Source organism: Oxyura jamaicensis, chromosome 13, assembly GCF_011077185.1.
Source record: "Oxyura jamaicensis isolate SHBP4307 breed ruddy duck chromosome 13, BPBGC_Ojam_1.0, whole genome shotgun sequence".
NCBI lineage: Eukaryota > Metazoa > Chordata > Aves > Anseriformes > Anatidae > Oxyura > Oxyura jamaicensis.
Window position 1 is genome coordinate 19,058,549 of NC_048905.1, and position 23,993 is coordinate 19,082,541.

At 42.2% G+C, this 23,993-nt stretch overlaps 1 protein-coding gene across 2 annotated transcripts in view; it reads left to right on the forward strand.

The window, feature by feature from the left end:
• The first annotated feature begins 14 nt into the window (after positions 1-14).
• STK32A (serine/threonine kinase 32A) overlaps positions 15-23,993 on the forward strand; it is a 34,331-nt gene continuing 10,352 nt past the window's right edge. Inside the window, exons 1-7 of one of the 2 annotated variants that reach the window (XM_035338920.1) lie at positions 15-106; positions 2,974-3,167; positions 7,320-7,375; positions 8,412-8,563; positions 8,722-8,895; positions 14,486-14,523; positions 21,040-21,129. In XM_035338920.1, coding sequence (XP_035194811.1) covers positions 3,116-3,167; positions 7,320-7,375; positions 8,412-8,563; positions 8,722-8,895; positions 14,486-14,523; positions 21,040-21,129 — 562 coding nt within the window. In that variant the 5' untranslated portion in view covers positions 15-106; positions 2,974-3,115. Of the gene's footprint in view, positions 107-2,973; positions 3,168-7,319; positions 7,376-8,411; positions 8,564-8,721; positions 8,896-14,485; positions 14,524-17,880; positions 18,837-21,039; positions 21,130-23,993 lie in introns of those variants that run through there. The other variant, XM_035338921.1, reaches the window with a different exon arrangement.

Consider the following 23,993-nt stretch of genomic DNA (forward strand, 5'->3'; position numbering starts at 1 on the left):
GGCCAAGCCCCGCGCCCCGGCCAGAGGTGGCTCCGGGCACCGCAGCCGCTCGCTGCCCGCTCGTCGTCGTCCCCCCCTAGTCTGGGCAGCCGCGTCCTCCCCCCAGGTAAGCGCCTTCTTTCCTTGCGTCCCCGGGGATCCTGGCGGGTCCGCGTCAGCCCTGTGTGGGTCTGCGTCCCCCACGCTTCCCCCTGAGTTCTGCGGGGGGTGTCCACGGGCAGTTGGCTACGGCTTGGAATATTTGCCTGGTCACAGGCAATAACTTAGTCATTTTCTGCACTGGGGAAGTTGCATGGCCATGCTGCCAGAGGAAGGGCTGCAACAGGGTGAGACACAAAGGCGACACAGAGTAATACCTGCTCTCCTTCTCTGAACTCCCCTGTAGCTCCAGAAGAGTTCAGAATAATCTTCAGTTTCTCTGGGACAGACATGCTGGAACTAAAGTAATATAACTATTATTGTTGTGTTACTGACCAGTTTCAGCTGCTCAGCAGAACAGTGGCAGCATCCCCTTGCTTAAGCGATGAAGAGGTGATGAGAGAAATTATTCCTGGACCCCGTAACTGGCTGCTCACCTTTTGTATAAACACCTAAACCCTTTCTTAATCCTGCTGAGCTCTTTCCCCTGTTAGGCAGCACAGCCTGGAGATGACACTCCAGTGCTTACATTTCCTCTGCTTTGCTTTGGCTTTACATTTATCTGTTGAGGATAAAACCTGCTTGGAAGCGTGAGGATGTGCTGCCCCAGCTCTGGAGGCAGGTGCATGGGCACACCCAGACAGCTGTGTTCCCCTGCCTGTAAAATCTCCATTGCAGTCATCAGACTGACTGGGGAGATTTGGGGACTGCTGCTGGCTGGAGCGAGTGATCTGACTGCAAGTAAAGTTAAGGTGGAGGCATTAGTAGTCTTAGCCCTACCAAAAATAAAGATTTTAATCATTTTGTGAAGTTTCAATGTGAAATGGGATAAGGTTTATCATTACTGTACCCTGGGTACCTCTTATAAAGATATAAATCCTAGTAATTGTTATCCAGACTAGCCTAACTGCACTCTTCCTCCCTGAAAGCTTTTATATCAAAGTATTTTCAAAAATAAATTAACCTACAGACTCCTATACAAGAAAGCTTTCCTAAGCAACTTAGGTCAGTGGCAACCTTGGCTGCCACCAGTAAGATCACTGGGCTGTAGAAGCATCAGTATGCAGACCTGATTTATGGCTATTACCTCTGAAGGTGTATTTTCATTCTCAAGAGTAAGTTTTGGAGCTTGTAAAGAAGTGCTTGTGTAGTTTTGTTCCAGATTGTTGGCTCAGTCCGTTCCATTCAGAGGCATTGCCATGTATCTTGAACACTTGCTGAATTTGTTTTATTGTTTGATCTTGTTTAAGTCATCCAAGATGAGAACTCAAGAATTTACATGTTTAATACTTTGCATTGTTTTGTGTTTGTTTGTTTGCTTTTGTTTGTTTGTTTTCCCTTGCGGTGGGGGGAGCTTTTGAGAAATTCAAGCTTCCCTAGGAAGCTCTTTGCTGGGAACCGTGAGTTCTGTGTGAATCACAGGGGGCAGCACAGGTGGGCTGCAATTGGCTTTGTAAAATGCCTCACAGAGGGTGCCCTGTGAGCTGCCTCTGGTTTGTTCTGGATGCCTCTTGGGAGTTCTGGGGAGATTATGGGAGGGCTGGGAGGCCTCTTGGCTCCAGCTGACTCAGGGAGGGTAGATCCCACTGCACACTCAGCCATTTGTCACTTTTTGCAGGTGCTACAGTCTGATCGTCAGTTTGATTCCCAGGACTGTGATACTGGGGATGAGTTTTACATCAGTGCAGCCCAGTTCAGGAATACACACAAATGCAGAGGTAGCTTTAAACTTCAGACAAGCTTTGGCACTTGTTTTAAGGTCATTGTCCTGACCTAGGGCACAAAGATATAGCTGAACTCCTGACTGAGCAATGCAGGTGAAGCCAAAGTTGGCTGGGAAGGAGCTGAGTGGTGGTCCAGAGAACCCATGGAAACCCATGTCAGTCCTTGTTCCCAGGACTGTCCCAGTAATTCTCTTTTCCAGCATTTTTTTTTTTTTTGGATGATCCCTCCCTTTGTGTTTCAATGAAATAATTTTTTACGTTAATGTAAAAAAGTAAAATTGTTCAGTAGCTGTTTTCAGAGCATAGATCTGAGAAAAATGAATAAGCCTGCATTGCATCCTTAAATGTTCACTGACAATATGAACATCCTGGAAAACCCTCCAGGCTGGACAAAGTCCAGGTTGTGCTGCATTGCTATACTTTCATTATTTTATGGGTTTCATACTTAAACCAAGAAGTAATGCTGTGTACTTCATGGAGAGCTCAGTATAAAGACAAGTTTATAAGAGTGCCTTGCATGTAAATGCTTTACAAATAAATGCTGAAACTGTACCCACATAAGATTGTTAAAAGTAGTCTTGAGTGACACTTAACTATGCAGAACCATATGATCCAGTCTACACATACATGTTTGGCAGAGAATTGGAAAACTGAAACCTGTGTTGTTTAAATCAAAAGGTTGACATTTTGATTTTTTTCTTATACAGCTTTACACTTTCATGTGACCTTAGTAGTCAAAAAAAGTGTTCCTGATTTTATCTAGCCAAGTTGCTATGCTCATTTATTTTGGATATTGACCTTGTTATAATTAGTTATGCTTTATCATCTCTAAATCAGTCATAACATTATTGAAGGTACAAAATACAGTATGTTAGATGATACAGCAAACATGAGCCAGATCGTTTGGCCTGAACTTCACTCAGTGGGCAGCAGTTCTGGTCTAGGTGACAAAGTTATGATGTTCCCGGGTTTTTCTAGTCAACTCCATTATGATGTGCTTTTTTTCTGATGGTCAGTTTTGTCTCTACCCCGCTCAACATCCAGCAAGAAATTTACAGGCTGCAAAGTGCATCCTAATCCTCATTGATGACATACATGTTTTTGCTTCCAGCCTTCTCCAGGATGAACCAGCAGAGCATTGCACAGATCTGCTGGGAGTGACCCTCAGGATAGCACCATCCTCTGTGTGCTGGCTTTGCAGGTGGTAATGTAACAGAGGAGCGGGAGAGAGACAAGCCAGGGCAGAACACACCATGGGCGCAAACACCTCCAGCAAGTCACCACCCTTTGATGAAAATGAAGACGGTAAGAACTCTTCCCAGCTGGTGTCTGGGACTGCGAAGTTTACCAGTGGATAGAATATCCCAAGGGCAACACAACTGAGAGCCGCTGCCAGCTGCTGTGGTGGGACTGCAGACATTCAGGTGTCTCAGTGAAGCACAGGAGTGCCATGGTCTGCAGCAGCCCCAGCCTCTGGCCTGCCGCAGAGGTGTGGCCAGAGGTCGGGTGGTCCTTTCACCTCCCTCCTATAGCTGGGCACTGGGTGAGCAGTTCTCCAGGAGAGGTACGGCTTTTGAGCTGTCCCTGGGACATTGCCGGGCAGTTCAAGGGCAGGGAAGAAATTGCGGTTCCAGAGGCAGTGAAGGCTTGTTTTGGGGATCACAGCCCAAGGAGGACTGGTATGAAGTGTGGTGGGAAGACAGCTTGAGCAATGCATGTCCCATCCCTGCTTTGGGCTTGGCAGGAGAGCCACTTGGAGAGACTGGGCTGGGTAGCATGGAACAGGAGGGTGCACTGCTGAGAGCAGCCTTGAAGACTGGTGTTACCATGCTGCCAAGATTGTAGAGACAGTCCTCAAAAGATCGCTCCATAAATTTTATATTTTCTACTGCATTAGTCAGCTTACTAACTTCCATTTGGTCTTCCACATGAGTACAATATTAGAATGCATATGTAGGCAAATACAAATAAATGCAAATAGAAGTAAAATATACAAGAATCTAGATGACTCATATAAACTACTGTCTCAAATAAAAGAATTCCAATCAAATATTAAACAATCAAGAGTTGTTAAAATGATTGGCTTATCCTGGGTAACTCCCATTCTTCCCAAGTTAAACTCTCAGTTTGTTTCAGCACTTTGTGGAAAATGTGTGATGTTTATCAGGCCCAGCAAAGTGCTGAGTGTGACACAGGTCAGGGGAAGGGTGTTTAGGGCAGATCTGATCATGATTCCCTTGTGCTGAAATTTCCTGGCACAGTTTATAGGGACATAACACCTTTATATTCAATAACTTGCCTGTCATTCTTCAGGAAATCTATAGACAGTGATAAGCTCAGTCCCCACATGCCTCTTCCTCCTTTCACTCTGAGGCCACCTCGCCTCAATGTGTCTTGCAGGTACACTGTGCTCAGCTACATGGGGAAGGAGCAGTGCTTGTAGAGATGGCTGGGAGGGACACATCCTCAGTTTTCCTGCTGCCTCGGCCACCATCTCTGTAGCTTTGTTAATGTCTTGCTTCCCCCATTCTCACTTGTTTTGGAGGCTATGTTTATTATTTAAAAAAAAAAAAAAAAAAAAAAGCTACATTGCTTCCCAGTATAGCATCATTATCATGGTTAGCTTTAAGAAATGTAGGACAGGGCAGCAAGATGTAATAAGGAGTTGGGGCAGTGATGTGAGCAGGGGAAAACAGGCAGATCTGATCTCCTTAAATAGAGGTGTTGATCTGGCAAATTTGAGTCAGTTAAGGGGCCTCTGTTACAGATAAGGGGCCCTGATACAGTTGTGTTTTCTTGGCCCTGTCCTGATGTAACTGTCAAATTCAGAAAGTGCTAACATATTTTTCTATGTTTAATATACCGGGGGAGAGAAAGCCAGCTGAAATGGGGATGTCCCTATTAGCTTTTCCATTATCTTGGCAAATTTGTGACCAAAGAGCGTATCACCTTAGATATCACACTCCTGTCATTCTAATTCCAGTTAAAATTGAAGTAAATCATCAATTAAGAACTGCTGGGTCAAGCAGGAAACAGCAAAACTGCTTGCCTGCCCTGTGACACCAGCAGGGTTCCACCAGACTGCAGTCACTGGTGAGCAGGCTCCAACCCCTGAGTTGTGCCGCAGGCAGGCTGCTCCCACGGGCCTGTGCAAAGCAGAGCATAGTAGGGGCGCTTTGGGCACAAGTGGGCCCTGGTGCCTGCAAGCACATCCCACGGCCCCTGGGCTCAGCACCGTGGCTGCTGCTGCCACTGGGGCAGGCGGCAGGGCAGGAGGGTGCCTGATGCAGAGGTTTTTGTTTGTTTTGTTGTATTTTTTGTTGTTGTTGTTGCTTTGTTTTGTTTTTGAGATGGACTTATCAAGGGCCTTTGTTTGTCTGCAGTGAAGTGGGACGGCAGTCTTGTTTTCCTCTCAGTGTTTCATCTGAGTAGGCAAAGTTGTGGATAACAGGCTAGTGAGATGAAAAGAAAATGTAATAACCAGACAGAAGGTTCAGTGCTGCAAGGTGATCTCAGCTCTTGATGTAGTCAGAGACCGTGTTAAAAGCCGGATTTTGTTTTTTCAGCTTCTGGGCAAAAGGGTGTGGAAAGCATCCCTGAGGATGGCAGCCAGATGTTCTCCCAGTTGACCAAATGTTTCAGAACTCATAGCCCATAGAGAGTGGGTGAGGACAATGAGTAGGCAAGATGGACGTACATCATTCTGTGGTCTTCAGCCAGTGTCCTCTCTAGTCTCTCATCAGTTTTTCCCTTTTTGAATTAAATTAAAGGATGGAGTAGAGCTTTAGATGCATCTTTATTTCTGTGCCTGGCTCTGTGCCCAGTTTGGCTCCCAGATACTGAGGGACTTGCGTTAGCATTCCCCATCCCGCGACACCACTTGTGTGTTGGAGGCTGCTGAGCACAGAAGGAAAGGAGAGTGATAACAATGAAAATGGGGCAAATTACTGTGGCAAAAGGAAGAAGATGAGTGTAACAGACCCTGTGGTGTTGTGCTAGCTGTATGGGGATGGATGACAGGACTGGGAGGACTGGAGCCTCCTGACTCATTGACTTCCATTTGGTGGGGGAGCTTAGGGATTTTGGCAGGGCTGACTTATCTCTGATGAGGATGTTTTTCATGGCTAGTTAGGTTCTATATTTTTAATCTAAATATTGTTCCTTGCATCTGGATTTACATATGCTATCAAAATGGTATTTCATGCTTATGCTTTATTTGGTCCTTTATAGCAGTTTTATTATACCCCTTGGCATCTCTTAAACATATTTTATTTGTTTGAGTTGGCATATCATGTGAATTTTCTCTATGAATAGCAAGTGGTTGGGTTTTTCATTGTTTTAGATGCAATCAGGCAGTGAAATGAGGCTTTTCAAATCTGTGCATGTTGATTCAGGATAAAAAGCATGTGTTTGGTTCCTGACCTTTGACACCACCAATTTCTGTCCTGTTTGGAAGTGAGGCTCTGGGTTGGCTCACTGTGAAAATGTGGTATGATATGAGAGCTAAAACAGAGAGCAGGTGAAATGTGATCATACCTGGTTAAGAGTCTTAAATAAAAATATGCAATTTAGCTCTCTTAGAACTAGTTCAGTTACAGATCAGTGTTTAAACATTACTGAAAACATTAATATTAAAAGATAATAATTCACATTAAAAGATAATAGAGGTAGAAGGTGTTAACATGCAAACTCAGGCTGCTGGCTTAACTCATCTGGGTTTGCACCATTTAGCATGGTGCTGGACTTGGCGCCAAGTCTTGTCTGGTGGGGCTTTACCTGCAGAACAACTGTGCTGGTACAGGACAGTGGCAGGAATAGCTGTGGGTCAGACCTCCTGGAGGCAATGGAGGACAGGTATTTCCAGGAGCTGTGCCTGCTTATGTGAGCTGGACAGTTGCCTTCTAGCACATTATTAAATCAGCTGACATCCCCACTGGTGCTGGTCAGCCCCATCAGAGAAGGGAGGGATGCCGCAGGGCACACGCAGCTGAGCTGAAGTCAGTGTTCAAGTGGCTCTCATTGCCCTCACCACAGAGAACAGCATTTCTCCACAGGCTCCCAGCTCCTGGCACAGGGTCCACCACCTCACACAGACCCCACATGTCGTCTGGTGCCTTGGAGAGGCCACTGGGAAGCAGCCGTGTCCCCTTCAGCCCCGCATGCTGGCTGTGAGAACACTGCTGGCAGCTGGGATCATCCAGCTGGCGGCCCTCCAGGCACAAGACCCACTTCAAGAATGTAGTGTTCTGGTGTCAGCATAAAAATGACAAGGGCAGGAGAGACGAGGGAGGAAGGGAAGGGACTAAAAAGAGAGACATCTCCAAAACCAACAGAAAGTTGCTAGGATACCCTTAATTTTTTTAATCTCTTCTCTCAGAAAGAAAAAGTAGAAACACTGCAATTTCATCAAACTTTTGCTTAGCCATTTAATGTCTGAATGTCTGCTCTTTCTTGCAGTCACCTTTGACCATTTTGAAATTTTGCGAGCTATTGGGAAGGGCAGCTTTGGAAAAGTAAGTATTTTGTGACCTAATCAGCATTTGGACAACTAGAAACTTAACTGAGAAAATGGGCAAATTAGACAGGAACATATGAGAGTAAAGAAATGAAATACTGCATTGTCAACAAGATTTGACCTGAGCTTCAACTCATGGTAAACAATAAAGAACCAGAACCTGACTCCCCATTTATTCCATAGCCACAAATTGAATTACAGGAGATTAAAATGAGATACTGATAATGAATGAATTTTGCTATGTTTCTGGATAAATATTTTCTAAGATTCTGCAACAAAGCAACACTGAACACAGTGATGCTAAAATAGGGTATGATTTATGTACAGAGTAAGACAAATCTCTAGACAAAGAGGTTTATTAAGTAGTGAAACAAAAAAGGTTGACTGAAACTTCGTAATTTCATTTCAAATTCTTAAACTGCTTTAGAAACAAATCTGCAAAATCTAGCCTAAATTTTATGTTTTGCACTCTTACAACCTCCAAGTTTTTCTTCAAAGCAACATTTCTTTCTAGATTTGATAAAATATGACTTTAAGAAGAATTAAAATTCAAAATCCAATATGCCTCAAACAAAGGCCAACATTCACAGCAAGTTGAATGAAGCTCAGCTGAATGAAGAAGGGAGAAATTCATGTGCTGTTCCCCAGTTTTCAGCCTGCAGTTCTGTGGTGGAAAGGGCTCTTCAACTGAAAACAGTAACTGCTCTGGGGGGGGGATAGACCATTTGATGGAACATGATCAAGATTTGTTACTGCTATTAAATTAAATGTTGACTCATGTGATTCCCTATCTCCTTCCTTTGTGGTGATAAATTCCCTCCCCTTACCTTCCTCCACAAAAATTATTTCTTCAGCTGAAAATGGAATGAGATATTCACCGGCAATGTGCAGAGCTGCAGAGAAGTGCATAGAGCTGGGACCTTTCAACGTGGGCTTTGTTAAGGATACCTGGAGACTGCTCAGGCAACTGTGTTTTACCTGTGTGAATTTACTGACAAATCATCTCTGTTTTATCACTTGATTTACTCACTTAGGTCTGTGTTGTACAAAAGAATGATACCAAGAAAATGTATGCCATGAAATACATGAATAAACAGAAGTGTCTGGAGCGAAATGAAGTGAGAAATGTTTTTAAGGAGCTGCAGATTATGCAGGGCCTGGAACACCCCTTCTTGGTAAATCTATGGTAAGATATTTCTCCTTTATTTACTGACACCAAGTGAAGAATTTCCATGAAATTATGAGCATTCCCAGAGGTACCATATGTCCTTTTTTAAAGTGTTCTTTATATATATATATATACATATATATAAATATTCCTTAGCCATGTTTATGCTTTTTTAGGTACTCATTCCAAGATGAGGAAGATATGTTCATGGTTGTAGACCTGCTGCTTGGAGGGGACCTGCGTTACCATCTCCAACAAAATGTGCGATTCCAAGAAGGCACTGTGAAACTCTTCATCTGTGAGCTGGCACTGGCCCTTGACTACCTCCAGAGCAGACGCATCATCCACAGGTCAGCAGGCAAATTCATAGGTGGACGGAAGTTCATAGACTGCGGAAGGGGCTGATCTTTTCCTCTTTGATATGAAAGGACAAATAGAAAGTTAAGAGTTAAACAAAATCTTCTCCTACAAACATTTGCTTTTATGTAAAATACTAGGTTTCTCAGAAAAATAAAAAATAAAATCATATACTTCTGCAGCAGAGAACATATTCTTTCTCCTTCTGGGATAGTTATAATAAAGCATATTCAATTCTTTGCTGATCCTGCGAAAAGCAGTCTCTAAAAGGTTTAGTTATCTGTAGCTCATTAAAACCTGCTCCAGTCTGCAAAGGATAAGCATCTGGATTCAGAATTCTTCTGCTGTCGTATTTGAGGGTGTCTCCCTTCTGCTTCCCTCTCTGTACCACATTGAAAGACCCAAAATGGAACCAAGCACAACTTTTACTGCACAAGTTTAAATACCTTTCTAGAAGTGGTGAGAGTCTCTTTTTGGCCATTAAGGTTTTTCAGGTTCAGTGATTAAAATATTTGAGCTCTTCTAGCACATTTGAAGGCCTGCAGCTACCTCACATCACTGCTGTGCTTCCTCTGACGTAAAACGAGCCTCTTGGAAGGTTGCAGAGAAAAGCTCTCAAAGCTCTTATGCACTGCTGCAGTGCATGATGCAGTGGAACAGGAGTGGAAATTAAGGGAAAGAAGAAGAAAATAGGTGGTCCTAATAGGAGCCTTGAACTGCCAGGTCTTCTCCTCTGGCTTACATCTTTTGCTTTCTTCTAGAGTCTCAGATGAATAGTAATGTTCAAAATTTAGCGGATGTGGTTTGCTGCTTTAAAAAATACTGGTAAAAACAAGAAAACTACCTGTAATCTACCCTCTGGGATTTTTCTTACTTGATGTCCTAATAATTGCAACAATCTCTCAAGAGAATAATTTCATATAAATTAATTACTAATGTCAGAGCATATATTTTTCCTTTAAAGACTTTTTTAATTTTCAGCTGAATTACTAATTTTTGTTTACGCATTAGTCCACATAGGGCAGAGCAGCAGTAGGACACTCTCCCTTGCAACCCCATTCTAAATGTTTTATAACTTCTCTTCATCAAAAAGGCTCCTGACACTGTTGCCGAATGAAGAAATTATTAGTTTGTTTTTAATTCCTTTAAGCCAAATGCAATTTAATTAGACAAGCTATAAAAATATGCTAAATGTAATGCCAGGGAGGAAATTGGAAACCTTGCTGTTCTATATAAAACTGTCTTGATTAAAGTAAAAGAATAACCTAGTATGCTGCATTTACGGTGGGCTGTATCTGCAGCTTGAATAAATAGGCAAAACACAAGTTATTGATTCACTTCAGCAAAGAACTGTTCTTGGGATTGCAGTTCTTCCTATATACCCTTATTTCCTGTGAGTCTGTGTCCTCAAAAAAAGTGTTTGCAAACCCATACATGCTAGGTGCAGCCAAGAGCACTGTGGGCACCTGGAAAACAAAGCGGGTGCGTGGTGGTGAGGACATGGTGGCGGCCTCTTCCACCCTGCACCTGCTCCCAGGCACCAAATAATGAATGAGCATGAATTAAACATTGTGAAATGCAGACTAAGCTGCCTTTGTCCTGGACAGCCAGAGGTAAATCCTTTTGCTGTAGGCTTGGTCTAAACAAACTGAGTGGGACACAGGTGTATGGGAAACAGCAGGAGGAAATCCTTTTCTACTAGTAATACATTGCATTCAGTAGCTTTCCAGGACTAAGGGGATAGAAGATCCACACAATTCAGGCTCTAAAGAAAACTCTGTATGAGGAGCAGAGTGTTGCTCATAATGGTGAGACATGAGATGGCTAAAGAGGAGGTAACTGGGAGGTGACAGTGCCAGTTCTGAACTGTGTCTCTGACTCGGGGATGCCGGCATTGCCATGCAGAGCCCTGGCACCCTGCTGCAGATACATGAGGAAAAGCCAAGGGTCAAAGCTTCTGGGATTTCCCAGAAATATTTTATTTCCACAGGTGGGATTGCAGGCCAATACTCTAAAAGTTGCTTTGCTTAGAGTCCGAGGTCATCAGCTCAGAGACAAGCTGCTGGGCTTGCAGACAAGCTTCTGGTCTGGTCGTGGCAGCAGAGGCGACAGCAGAGCCAGGCAGGCCTCATTTTGCTTGTTTGGCCTTAATATGGAAAACTTCTTCCCATTACCATCCCTGTTCTGGCTGCCTTCTGCAGTCATGCAGGAGAGTAAGCAACTCACACAATACTCCAGACTGAGAGCAGGGCTGGAGTAGACGCATGGTTGCTGTTGTCCAAGGAAAGGTCCTGAGAAGCTAAGTTTGGGCTGCAAGGTGCATTTCAAGCAGCTGTGTGTGTTTGTGGTGAACCTAGGACCACAAAACATATAGAAATCTGCAAAATTTCTGAGTTGTGTAATTAACACTGTAACCCAGTGGGACAGTATTAGAAAAAGTGACTTAACTGAGAAGCATATCTGTAATTGGAAACATCAGGTGGGATGCTAGCAATTGCTTACTTTGTCTGAACAATGCTATGCGGAGACAGCAAAGGCATAGAGTGATCTTGAATTGTTTCCCATCTACATGTAGAAAGGTAGAAAATAGTTGTTAATTTATTCAGGCTAGAAAATGGTATAATCAATTTATTAAATGAAATAAAATACCATCAGATAAATAAAATTACCCCTGTTCATTGTTTGCACACTGGGAATGATCTCACTAGTGCTGATAAAATTCCACAGGCTGCATACTACCATGAGTGAGATCAGAAAATGACACAGTGGAAATAAATTGAAAAAGGTTGAAAACGGGATGAGAAATGAAAACCTGTGTTTATGGTTCATTTCAAAACTTCTAAAATATTTTTTGTTTTATGGGATTCACATCAACCATCTTTCTCTAACTATTTGAGCTAAAATATCTCTTAAAGTTTTTGCTTAAATCAGTGTTTGTCAAAAATGGGACTCTGAACAACATGATCTAGTGGGTAGCATCTCTGCCCTTGGCAGGAGGGTTGGAATCTTTAAAGTGCCTTCCAACCCAAGGCATTCTATGAAAAACACCAAATGTGGCATCACAGTTTTTCACTATCAAACGCAGTGCTCCTGACCACCTGGAGTGTTCAGCTCTGCCGATAGGAAAAACTGGTCCCCTGCCTGAGGCTGTCCCCATCCATCATGCCAAAGGCGCCCATCCCCACCATCACTTGCGTGATGGGGACACAGGGATGGTACCTGGTGTTTGTTTGTATCCCACAGGAAGGGGTTTGGATGAGAGCTGATAGCTATTATGTGGTAATTGGATATATTGTCTTTTCTTGATTGTGGGTGGTCAGGTGAATACAAACTTTATCTTTTGGAGTTTTAAAGATAAAATCTGAAACCCACTCATTCTTCTTATTGACCCCCTAGGCATGAGGAAAGCATCAGGAGGGTGAAGGGCTGTTGTACTTGTGCCTGCTCGATGCATTTGGCAGCTGCAAGGTACCTTGAAACTGCAAGGTGTCTGATAGCAGGCAGATGGGCACTGATGTAATTAGCTCATTAAAAGCAGGTAATGGCTTGTAAAGTCATTCAGGTGTATACAGTAGGTGTATCAGGTGTACATTTTCTCCCTTCAATGGAAAGCATTTCTTTACAGCATTGTGGTAGGTGTTTTTGCTATTGGTGTTTTGTTTTTATCAAGGAGGAAAACCTGCAAGGAACACATTTGTTTCTAAAACAAAATATTAAAGTGGTTTGTGTGAGATCAGGTCTGCTATGCACTTGAAGTTTCCTCTCATCAAAGAAAATGAAATGTTCTTGTTTCCAGTCTGTTTACTTTCTAGTGAGAAACAGAAGAAACAAGACCATATGTTTTTGCAGACTAAGAAGATTTCTCTACAATGCATAGATAGATAGATTGATTTTGTTAAAATTATACCTTTCATTGACTCCCTTATAGAGATGTGGCTATTTTCATAACTTATTACACATTCTTTGTCAATTTCAGTTTATACAGTAGAATACAAAGGGTATTTTGTGCATCCTCTTTTTTTTAAACTTTATTTTTGTTTTAAAAGCTTTGATGTACCTCATATTTTTTGCTGTTTCCCCAAGCATTAGATACTCAGTAACATGCCCAAGATTGGTAACTGATGTACCGTAGATGTGGAGCCATGACATATTTCCCTACTGTTTTTTTTTTTTTTTTTTTTTTTTTTTTTTTAAATAGCCTAGAGGAAAAAATGAGATAAAAAGCAATATGGACTATTTTTCTCCTCCTGAAAGAAAAAAATAAAAAAAATAAAAAAAAAATTACTGAATAAAATTCCAAACAAAGTGGGGTGACTCTCAGAGCTGTTTTTCCTCACATCTTATCCTTATTGCTACCACCCTGTGACCTCCCAGTGTCTTGGTTGGTTGTGAGTCTGCCTCTCTGACTGGGGTATCTCTAAACATGGACCTTTCAGAGCTCTATTTTTGAAATTATGGCAAATGTGTTTTGGAGATACTGAGTCAATGTCTCCAGCTAAAACCCTACTACTCCCAAACCACCAAAAACACGGGAAAGTGTACTGAGCTGCCAAACACTGTGGCACCGCTTCAGGCAAGTTTGTGGGGTTTGTTTTTATTTTACATGAAAATGAATAATAGTAGTTGAATTTTGTATGTAAAACTCAGAATTAACAATTTACTCCAAATAGCTTCCTTTTGCTTAGAGAAGAAGAAACACTTATGTCAAATGTCACAGTTCTATGAAAAATACTTTTTTTCATAATGGAGTATGAAAAATATACATTAATAGCTGGCCAAGAAGGTTTTACAGTTAGTATCAATAACTGTCCATGAGATTTCCAAGCCATCACACAAAGTAGTTGAGGTATTTTCCTCAAAAAGCTGTTTCTGTGGAGGAAAATTAATTCAGGATGCAAATGTGAAAACTCTTCCATAGAAATGAAACAGCAAGTCTGGATGTGATTGCTGCAGCTTTTTGTAGGTTTGGCTTAGATCAGTGCTGTTCAGTACATCCACAAGTAAACAACATTTTTTGTTGAGAACCTTCTTGTGTTTGCACCTTTCATAGCAGAAGCTTTTATCTACCACTAAAGAAATATCTTGTTTAGACACAGAAACACTTCCCTTGTTATGTTGCTCTATTGTTTCACCTGCAGCTAAAGGACTCCAATGATGCAGTAAGGACAATAGCTAAAATTGATGCTACTTGTTTACTTTGCTCCAACATTTGATTTTTACTGAATAAATGGGGAACAGTTTTCAATACAGTACTGAAGCAGAATAAGAAGGGAAAATATATATATATATAAAAAAAAAAAAGAAGCTGTATCATTGCAGATGCAGGTGCTGCTAGCAGCTAGGCTACACTTCAGTTATGACTGTAGCTTCATTTCTGTTTTTATTACTTGACTGGTTGTTCTCTTATCATATCTGAAATCAAACCTTGCAGAAACATTAGAGCTGAAGAACCTGAGCAAAGAACCCTTCTAGGGTATAACTGAAGTAGGTCCCTCTAGAGCTTGGTTATTCGTAAAGTATCTGCAGCCTTGCTTTATATCACTTCTGTAAGTTAATGGCTGTTTCCTCTTTTCTCTTTCTTAGAGATATCAAGCCTGACAACATTTTGCTGGATGAGCATGGTGAGTGCCGCTTCTCTGTGGTCATGCATATGCATAAAAGTAGAGACAGAAATAGTACATCCATTATGAAGTTTAGGTGCTTGCCATTTTCCTCGTTTTGTGTTGCTTTCTCTCTCAGTTCACAAGCAGTTTGGAACAGGAAATATCCTTTTGTGTTTTGGCTGATGTCTTTTACTTTCTGAGCAGTAGCATTGTATACATTCAGGGCACTATGCACCCCTCACTGCCGTGTTATTTCTGAGAGTGCATTAGTGTTTAACAAACACCTCCTCTGACTGACTCAACATCTCTAGAAGTCATTGGCAGGTTTGACGCATCCCATGCTACCTGGGGCCAGTTGCCTAACAAACCTTATTTTAAGACCTCTGCTGTTGCTTAAAATTTACTTGAAATGTAATCATTTGAATGCAAATGTACATGCAGTTACAGACTTTATGTAATGAATGTTCATGAACAGATTGTATTATGGTTGAACAGATCATCTTCATTCAGGTACTTTCTTCTTCCTTAAGCATTTGACTTTCAGAGGGAGCTCTGAAGAAGGTTTGGGCTTGGGTATATTACAGATGTTGCTATAAGTTTTCCCTTAGTCTTGTCTCAGGAGAAACCCTTACTATAGTCTTGTGCTATCTCTGGACACCTTTTGTGTCCTGGCAAAGCAGCCACCATGAATAGATGTTCTTATATTTATCAGCTTTTAAGTCATTAAAAAAGCATTTTGTCTTTTATTATTTTCTGAAAAGCCATGTAACTGTTTTGTTGCGAGAAACCTTCATTAGCAATGACAGTAAGCCACTTCAAGAGAAAATGTCAGTACAGGAATGCAGCCAGCATATCTGAATGTACTATCATTTCAGAGGTTTTAATGTGCTCTGGTGCTCTTGCAGAATTGACACGGTTCTCATGTGTAACTAGGCCTGCTGGGAACACCTGAGCCCAGGCTCTACTAGCTTCACATATGACCCCTACTTTCATTATTTATTGAGGAGCTGTCAGCGAAGCCGCTCCCGGCACAGGCTGGCAGTGTCTGCTGGGGCAGGACGTGCCAGGCTGGCCCCCACACCCCGGGCAGCTTCCCCCACGCACTGCGGGATCAGGGCAATGCTGGCACCTGAGTGGGAGCCACTGGAATGTAGGTCAGCCTTCTGCCAAAGAGGGAAGAACAAAGGGAAGAGAGGTGTTGAATGCCTCTGCAGCTGCATTCAGCTCAGCAGCACAGTCTACAAAACTCCATAATGACACTGCAATTTGGGTTGATTTCTGAGCCTATTCCCTAGTCACTGAGATATTTTAACTGTCTGCTGCAGAGGTTTCAGAGTTATTTTCTGTGATTGTACCCCTGACTTCACTGTCCTTCTGACTATGACTTCTTATTCTATTTCTTTTCCTGCTGCATCTTCACCCAAAGGTGTATTCTCTCATGCATACAGAAAGCTGTGTGCTAGCAGTTCAACTTCTGTCCCCTGAGCAGCTGTTATCAGGGTATGTTTATATACATTTAGCCTCAAAGGTTGTGCTTGTTTTTGTGTCTCCTTGCCTATGGAATGAAGCTGCAGGTCTCTGTTCCCTCTCCTCTTCCTTCATCTGGCTTTCATAATTGTTTTCAGAAAGCATGTGCAATCTACAAATCAGTTTTCGTAACATTTTTGATTGAGACCAGTCCCCTCAGAGCATAAAGCACCTGAAAGACTGGAGTCTGACTGTTGAAGGCTTTCATCTCTCAACTCCTCTTGCCTTCGAGCTCTGCCCTTTGGTCCATCTTCCAGCTGTGAAGTGCCTTCCCCTGCTGTCACTCTTCACCTCCCATATTTACAAGTGGAAGACTTTTGTGTCTGTTGCAAAGTGCAGTGCCCTCTTTGTTGGTGTTGACTGCTGACAGGGACAAAGGAGCCCTTGTACACATCACCGAGTCTTCATGTAGGAGTCTGTTTCAGACTGTTGATAGTACCCGTGCTTCTCGTGATTCCACACACTGACATGTCACCCTGCTGCTGACTGTCACAAACATAACACACACCTGATGTGTTTGCCTCTGTCTATCTGGTCAGTGACATTCTGTAGTACCCTATCAATTTCAGATAAGAAATTGAAGTGAGCCATAAATAAAGGAGAATATAGGACAAATGTCTTTCTGCACAATAAATAAAGCAGTTGTTAGATAACAGATTTGGATCAAGTCCCATAATGAAAAAATCTTCAGTAGATGACCACCTTCAACAGTCATTCCAAGCACAAAGTGACTTCCTCCTTTAATGGTAAGTCTATCGATTTGGCTCAATGACAGTACAGCTCACCTGGGAATAAACGAATGTAACAGATGGCAGCATCCAGGAATAGTGACTAATTCCTCAGGAGGTTTTGGTCAGGTCCTTTGTCTAATAAAGTTGAAGAAAAGCTCAGTTATATCTCTAGTAAAATTGAGAGTGTTTTTTTTTTTTTTTTTTTTTTTTTAGCAAGAACCTTGTAGTGGCTTTGCACAATATAATTTCTTATTCTACGACCCAAAGGATCTCTAGAGCAGTACTAAAACGGGTGAATTCATGTCAATGTGGCAACAGGAATGTGATGGGAGCTTATGGCTGTATTAGGAGCTTAACTGCCAGGTCCCAGAGACTTAATTTGTGGCATTTGCTCTAACCTCAATTAAGTTACATCACATTCTGCCTGAGAGACCCCATACTCCACAACAGTTACTATCTCTAGTTTCACATTCTTTAAAATGTTATCTGAATTTACAGAAGCTTTTTTTTTCTCTCTCCACAAAAGGTATTCTAGAATGGTGAAGGAATTATGTAGTAAGAGATGCTAGATTTAATAACAAAATTATTTTCCCTAATGCATAACAGGGCATTATATGGAAATAATATATTATTTAGAAACTGGATGCAGTTAGAGATTTTGAGCAATCAAGAAAACATGAGGCTTAGAGTTTGACCCTAAAGCTCAACAGCAGCACCCAGCATTTCCCTCTTGTCTACCAGTAGCTGCTGCCTCTGCTCATCCAGTCCCCTCTGTCCTGTAATGCTGCAGTTCAGCAATGTAATGCTCAGCCTTGTCACACCACACTGAGCCTTCTTCCTGAAGTCTAATGGGCATGATTTGGTATGTTCCCAAGTGGGCTAGTTTAAAAAAATTGTGATTTGTTTGAAGTGAATCATTTAAAGGATACATTGAGAGAAGGGGATATTTATGCTTAGAATATTAAATTCTTAACAAGTCTCTGTGATTCATATATATCAAAACAGCTCCTCACAAAGTGGAATGAGAGACAGAGATGAAAGAAAAAACAATGCAAGGACAGAGAGGACATATTCAGACAAGAAAATAAGTAATCCTTTTCTTTCACGTACTTCGCAGTGTTTTGATGCCCCCTCTTTTGTGGGAAGTGAAGGAAGCAAGGACCTGGCTGATTTTGTAAAGCAATGAAAGATAGCACGTGAGAGGCATGCTCATCCCACACATGGTCTTCCAACAGTTCACATGGCTAACCAGAGGGACCTCAAGCTTTCTTTTTTTCCTTCAAACTTAAGCCTGACAAGCATCACAAAATTACTAAGGAAATCTATGTGTCAGTGGGACTAACAGCCTACGAGCACATGGGTGCAGAGAAAGGTCTGACCGAGATAGGGCTGTTAGCAGATTAGCCGTCCTGGTGAGCAGTACAAGCCTTTTTCTGATTCTGAGACAGCCTAATCATGGAATACAAAATTGCTGAAAAGCTGGATGATAAATTCTTTGGCAGGGGCTGAAGGATGTGTTCATCTTTGCCAGATGCTGATATGGAGGTGGAAGTTCAGTGGCTGAAGCATGATCTTCTGCAATACAGGTCACCTCTGCCCTGTGCATGCCCAGCAACAGTGCCTGGAGCTGTGCACACCAGGGCTCTGGTGCCTGACAAAGGAGTGGTCCTTGTCCCTGGAGACATACAGCCAGATGCTGGCTGTGCCCCACTTTGTATGATGCATAGCAGGCTGGTCCTGACAGAAATCTGGTCCCACTCCTACAACATCTATAGAGAAGCTGCACCTATGTGCACACCTGTGCTATGAGCTGCCAGACACACAGTTTGGATGTGCCTGCACTAGGTTTCATTTTGCACCCTGACCATGGCTAATTTGGCATAGGGGTGAGGGGAACTCCAGTGCTTTACACACTGTGCACTTTTCACTGAAGAGACGCAGGCAGGAACAATGGATGTGATACAGTCTTTTTAGGTGGTATCACAAACTGTATTTTGTTCTCCATATTTTCCCAGCTAGATCAGATACTTGCAGCAGGCAAACTTGTCTCACTGTTCCCACATAACAAATATTTAGGCCCAATTGTAAAGATTTCCTTAAATGTTTCATAACATCCAGAGAAAATAACAGGTGCTCATTACCAAAGCATCAACTTAAGGTGATGTTATTCTTCTTAAGAAATTAAACAGCAGTGAATTTCTAACAGCTGAAACTAATGTCTGAGGGAAGTATTGTCATAGCATCTCCATCAGTAAGAGCCACTTTCATTTGTTCTCTGTGGTAAAGGAAACAGCAGCAATTCAGCCACCCCCCTGTTATTACAGAGGGTGATGAGTCTGCAAAACTCAATATACAACACTTCTGATGGTTTTGATAATGAGTCCAGCTCTGCCAGGAACAAACAAGTTCAGTGCCTTAAGAGAAAATGCATGAGGTCAGGAAGAAGAAAAGACTATCAGCATTTAATCAGAAGAATTAGGGTAGACTAACCCACAAGGTTCAAAAAAAATCACTTCAGTGAAGTCAGTCTTGCATTGATTGCCCCTACTGCTGTACACAATTAGTCTGCTCACTGATATGAATTTAAGGAATAAGGAATAATAAATTAAGTGCTTGCAAACAAACAAATAACAAAAGCACCAAGTAAAAGAGCAGACAAGAGCTAGGAGGATGAATTTCCTTTCTCGTCCCTACAAATCACATCCACTCTTTTTATTTCCTTTTCAGCTTGTAAGCAGCAGTTGTGCGTATTGCAGCAGTGATAACAGAAAACATTCCTACCCTACAAGGGGATACTAATGATACTGGAATTTCTTGTGCAAGGGTCTTTTGCTTGTTGTAAGATATTTTGTTCCATTCTAAAGACATCCTTCCTCAAAGGAGAAAAAATAACAGAGGTGTTTAGTACCTGGGACCAACATACAGCAAGTAGCTAGAAAGCCACTGCTATCCCTACTCGGAAACACTGGAAAATCCTCTCTAAATGCAAACATCATTAAAATAAGCTGACTTGTGCCAGGAGGCCCAATTATGAAGGTGGAAAGCAGTATCAGTGCACCAACAGGTGTGGATAAAATTCATGTTGCAGGATTTCTTACTTGTCTTTTCAAGAGGATGAAGCATGCTAGTTCCCACAGAATAGGCCATGTCGGGTAGTTATCTTTAGCTCAGCTTTGAAAAGGCTGAAGTTGTGCTTTAGAAAGACACTAGTTGCTGACAATGAAACATGCTTCCCATGGAAACGTTGGGAACAGGGTGCTGTGCTTTGAGCAGCCTTGATGAAGGCTGTGCAGACAAAGCACATTGTAGCAGTCTCATGAGGTTTTGCTGCTGCGACCCATTCCATGTCTTCCATTAGTCCCTTTCCTGTGCACAGGCTTAGCACTTGCTGCTCCCCTAGGTTACAGCCCTCAGCTCACCTGGGAGCCACTTCTGAGGCAGGTCCTTGCCCTGCATGAGCCAGTCACCAGCCTGGGGTGCAGTCGGGGAGCCCCATTCTGCCCAGCAGGACACCAGGCTTCTTGAACAGCATAAGCTGATGCTTCAAGGCTGTTTTTTTTTTTTTCTTTCTCCGGGTGGTGCCTATTTTATAGCTACTGTACTAAAGTTACTATATTAAAACATAAACATTGGTGAATTTACATTTACAAACTAGAAATGTTTTGTCTCCTATAGTTTTGTAATGCTTCCTGCTTCATTTCTTTCATCTTCCAGCCTCTTACAGTTTAAAACAGGTTAGAATCTGAGCTCAGGAAAAAAAAAAAAAAAAAAAATGTCTCCCAGCAGCACTGAAATGAAGCTATAAAGCTAAGGATAAAAATAAATGAGAACGGTTGGGAAATTCCCTTTAGAATGACTTTCATCAGAAGAGACCATTTGGTAGCATATCATTTTACACCAGCACAGAATTCATGAGATTATAAGAAATCAAGATATAGCATAGGCTAAAAATACCACATACTTATTGCTCAAAAATATCAGGGATCTAAAAATAAAATAAAATAAAATAAAATGACTTTTTTCTGTGAGAAGAGGTAAGTTCCCTTTTCCCAAAATTTTGTCTCCCATCTTTTTTGCAAAATAAAGGGATACTTCATCTAACAAGATACATCAGTAAGCAACCTGTAAGCTGAAATATTTTCTGTAGCTTCTGGCACCATTTTTTTTTCCCCTGGAAATAGCTTTCCATGGAGTATTTTACTGTAAGTTTCTGAATCAAGGCTCTTTCTTGTGTAAAATTAAAGCAAATCTGCTTGCACGTTAACCTCTCTTTCAGGACATGTGCACATCACTGATTTCAATATTGCCACGATGCTGACGAAAGAAATGCAAGTTTCCACAATTGCCGGCACAAAGCCATATATGGGTAAGAACTGATGAAAATTATATGTTCTTGAATTGCCATTCTATGGGCCTGACTTGTCAGCTGTGGTGGGATAAAACCGAAGTCCTTTGTGATGCAAGTTTGAATTCTTTTTCCTGGTATGTAACAAAAGACACACATCTGTCTGACATGAGAAACTACCTAGCTAGTGCTGCAGAGGACCCCCCCCCCACACCCCTATGCAGCTGGAGGAGGTGTGGCAGGCACCAACTTCACAAAGCAGAACTAAGCAAGCCTATTGCAAACACTATTTTTAGCAGCATTGTACCATACTGCTTAGTTTTGAGGATAAATTAAGATAGTTACATGCCTGGGATCTCAGAGCATGTCACAAGCAGTGCCAAATCATGAAACAGTAGAATCATAGAATCATTCAGGTTGGAAAAGACCTTCAAGATCAGCTGGTCCAACCACCACCCTACTCCCAATATCACCCACTAAACCATGTCCCTAAGCGCCACATCCAACCTTTCCTTGAATACCCCCAGGGATGGTGACACCACCACTTCCCTGGCCAACCCATTTATTTCCACAGATCTCTTTTTTTCTTTCTGTTAGTGATGAAACACTCTTACTACCCTTGAGAAGGGAAATGAAGTGCAAAGGCTTGTACTGATTGAGGGACTGAATACAAGCCTTACACTGCTCCATCTCTAGCTCATAGTTTGCATTTTTATATAATCTACCTGCTTTAAGAACTAGTTTCACCCTGTGCTTCGGAGTGGTGAGGGGATGGGGACTTGCTGTTCCCATGTGCCGGACACCAGCAGCGCAATGTGCAGGGCGTTGCAGAGCACAGTGGTGAGGGACAAAGCCCCATCTGTACAAAGGAGGCACAGTTGGTGCAAATGTGGCCACCACATCAGGGAAATAAATGCTGAGCCTATATTTCAGTCTTTCTGAAAGCTTCTCCCATTGTCCCTCTGCTGTTGATATGGGATTTGGCTGTTCCAAGCAAGCCCCAACAGGGCTCTGCAGGGCCGTGGAGGCAGCCACCTGCAGCACATGGAGCTAGTGCTCTCTCTGTGGGAGCTGGGCACCAGCCTCCAGGTCCCCATGGAGCTGAGTAGCCAGGTTGGTTGTTATGGTTACAAGCCATCCCTTTCCTCTTCTTTCTCTGATTTCTAAAAATTGCATTTTTATGAAGTTTGTAACCTCCAGGCAATGCCATGGAACTAGTCCCAGGCAGGAAAACTGCTCTGGCAGCTGTCAGGGTGTACAAAGGGATGCCCTCTGGGGCAAGGTGGCTCTGGAGCAGTCAGTTGCTCCACTGCTGTGTTGGGCCAGGTGTAGGAACAGTTTTTGTGAGCAGATCAGTACACATGCATGGAAGAAAGACACACAGTCCTTGCTCCCTGAGCAGACCTTGTTTCCCTACTACTCAAAATAAATAAATAAATAAAAATCCTTCTTATTCTTTTCCCCTTTAGAAGAGGAGTACAGAAACCTTACTCAGCCTTGGTTAGTAGTCAGACCAGTGAAGCTGGATATTCAGGCAGTAAGAGACCTACTGGACCCTTACCACACAAGCACAGCTAGTAAACATAAAGCAGAACACCATAGACCTACCTGGGATGAATCAAGGCTGAAGCATGCAGGAAGCAAACTGCAAAGAAATGTCCTGAGTGAATGCAAAAAGAGCTCTTGTACAAACATCACACATAAAAGTCTTTGTATTAGGTAAAGCATGAGTGTGACATTTCTAAGTGGAAAAACAAACAAACAAACAAACCACTCAGAATGATTTCTATACAGCTAACACTAAATACAAAACAAAAAGCTTTCTTACGGAGTAAGACCATCTGCCAGACCTAAACACCAATACCTCTATACAGCTACTGCAAAGCCAGATCCCTGAGGGAAGAGGAGGAGCCCAGCATTCTCCTTTTCATCAGGACCAAAGTGACCTCTCACCTTTGCATCACCTGGCGCAATCATCTTAAAAAGGAAAACATGCACAAAAGGAAATCACTGTGCCCTGGTTTTGCTTTAATTTTATTTAGAGCAGTTCTTGCCTCCCTTCTCACTCACAAAATAAACCACAGTATTTTTTTCACCTTCATCTCAAAAGGGAAACTTACTACTTAAGGAAGAGATGGAGTATTTCAGCCTGTGCCTCCGCTCGCTTTGTATTAGCATGGTAGCTTTCTCCTAAAAGGCTGTGGTGCTTAGGCTTCATTCAGTTAAAATTTGCTTTTTGTTGCCAAGGGGCAGTTGACACTATGTCTATGTTTATGCTGCATATTAATGTTTCTAAAGAGCTGCTTTCATTCACTGTGTGAGGCTGCATTTAGTTACTACCAGATGGAAGTACTTATATATGAGCAAAGAGAGATGAGTGGGAAGGGAACAGCTTTCAAACATGGATATCTACTAAGCACTAGCTGAAGAGCAGAGAGGTTTTGTGAGGGAAATGAGAAGATATTCTGTCCAATTTTATGCCTAGATTCAGAGAATTAAGGTTATTCCTTATTCTGGAGCACATTTGCTATGGAGCAATGGGCAAGTGCTGTGGCAGAAAAAGCCAGTTACTCTTCTCTGTCTTTGAGAACAGAGGAGCATTGAGAAGATCCCTGTGCTGGGGCTATGGGAAGCTCAGACTGGGAGCACAGCAGCACAGGAAACACTCTGCACTAGAACAGTGAGAGGTTTTAATGCCTTATATGATATAGGAAATCAACCGGGTCTGGTAAATCTCTAAGTGGTTATGGGAGTTATATAAAGCATCCTGGAACCAGCATAAATTGGATTGTATTTATCATTGTTGAATATTCAAGTCACAGTGGTGGTGGCACACCTATTTATGAAGGAAACCCTATCATTTACACACATTAATTAATTAAGTT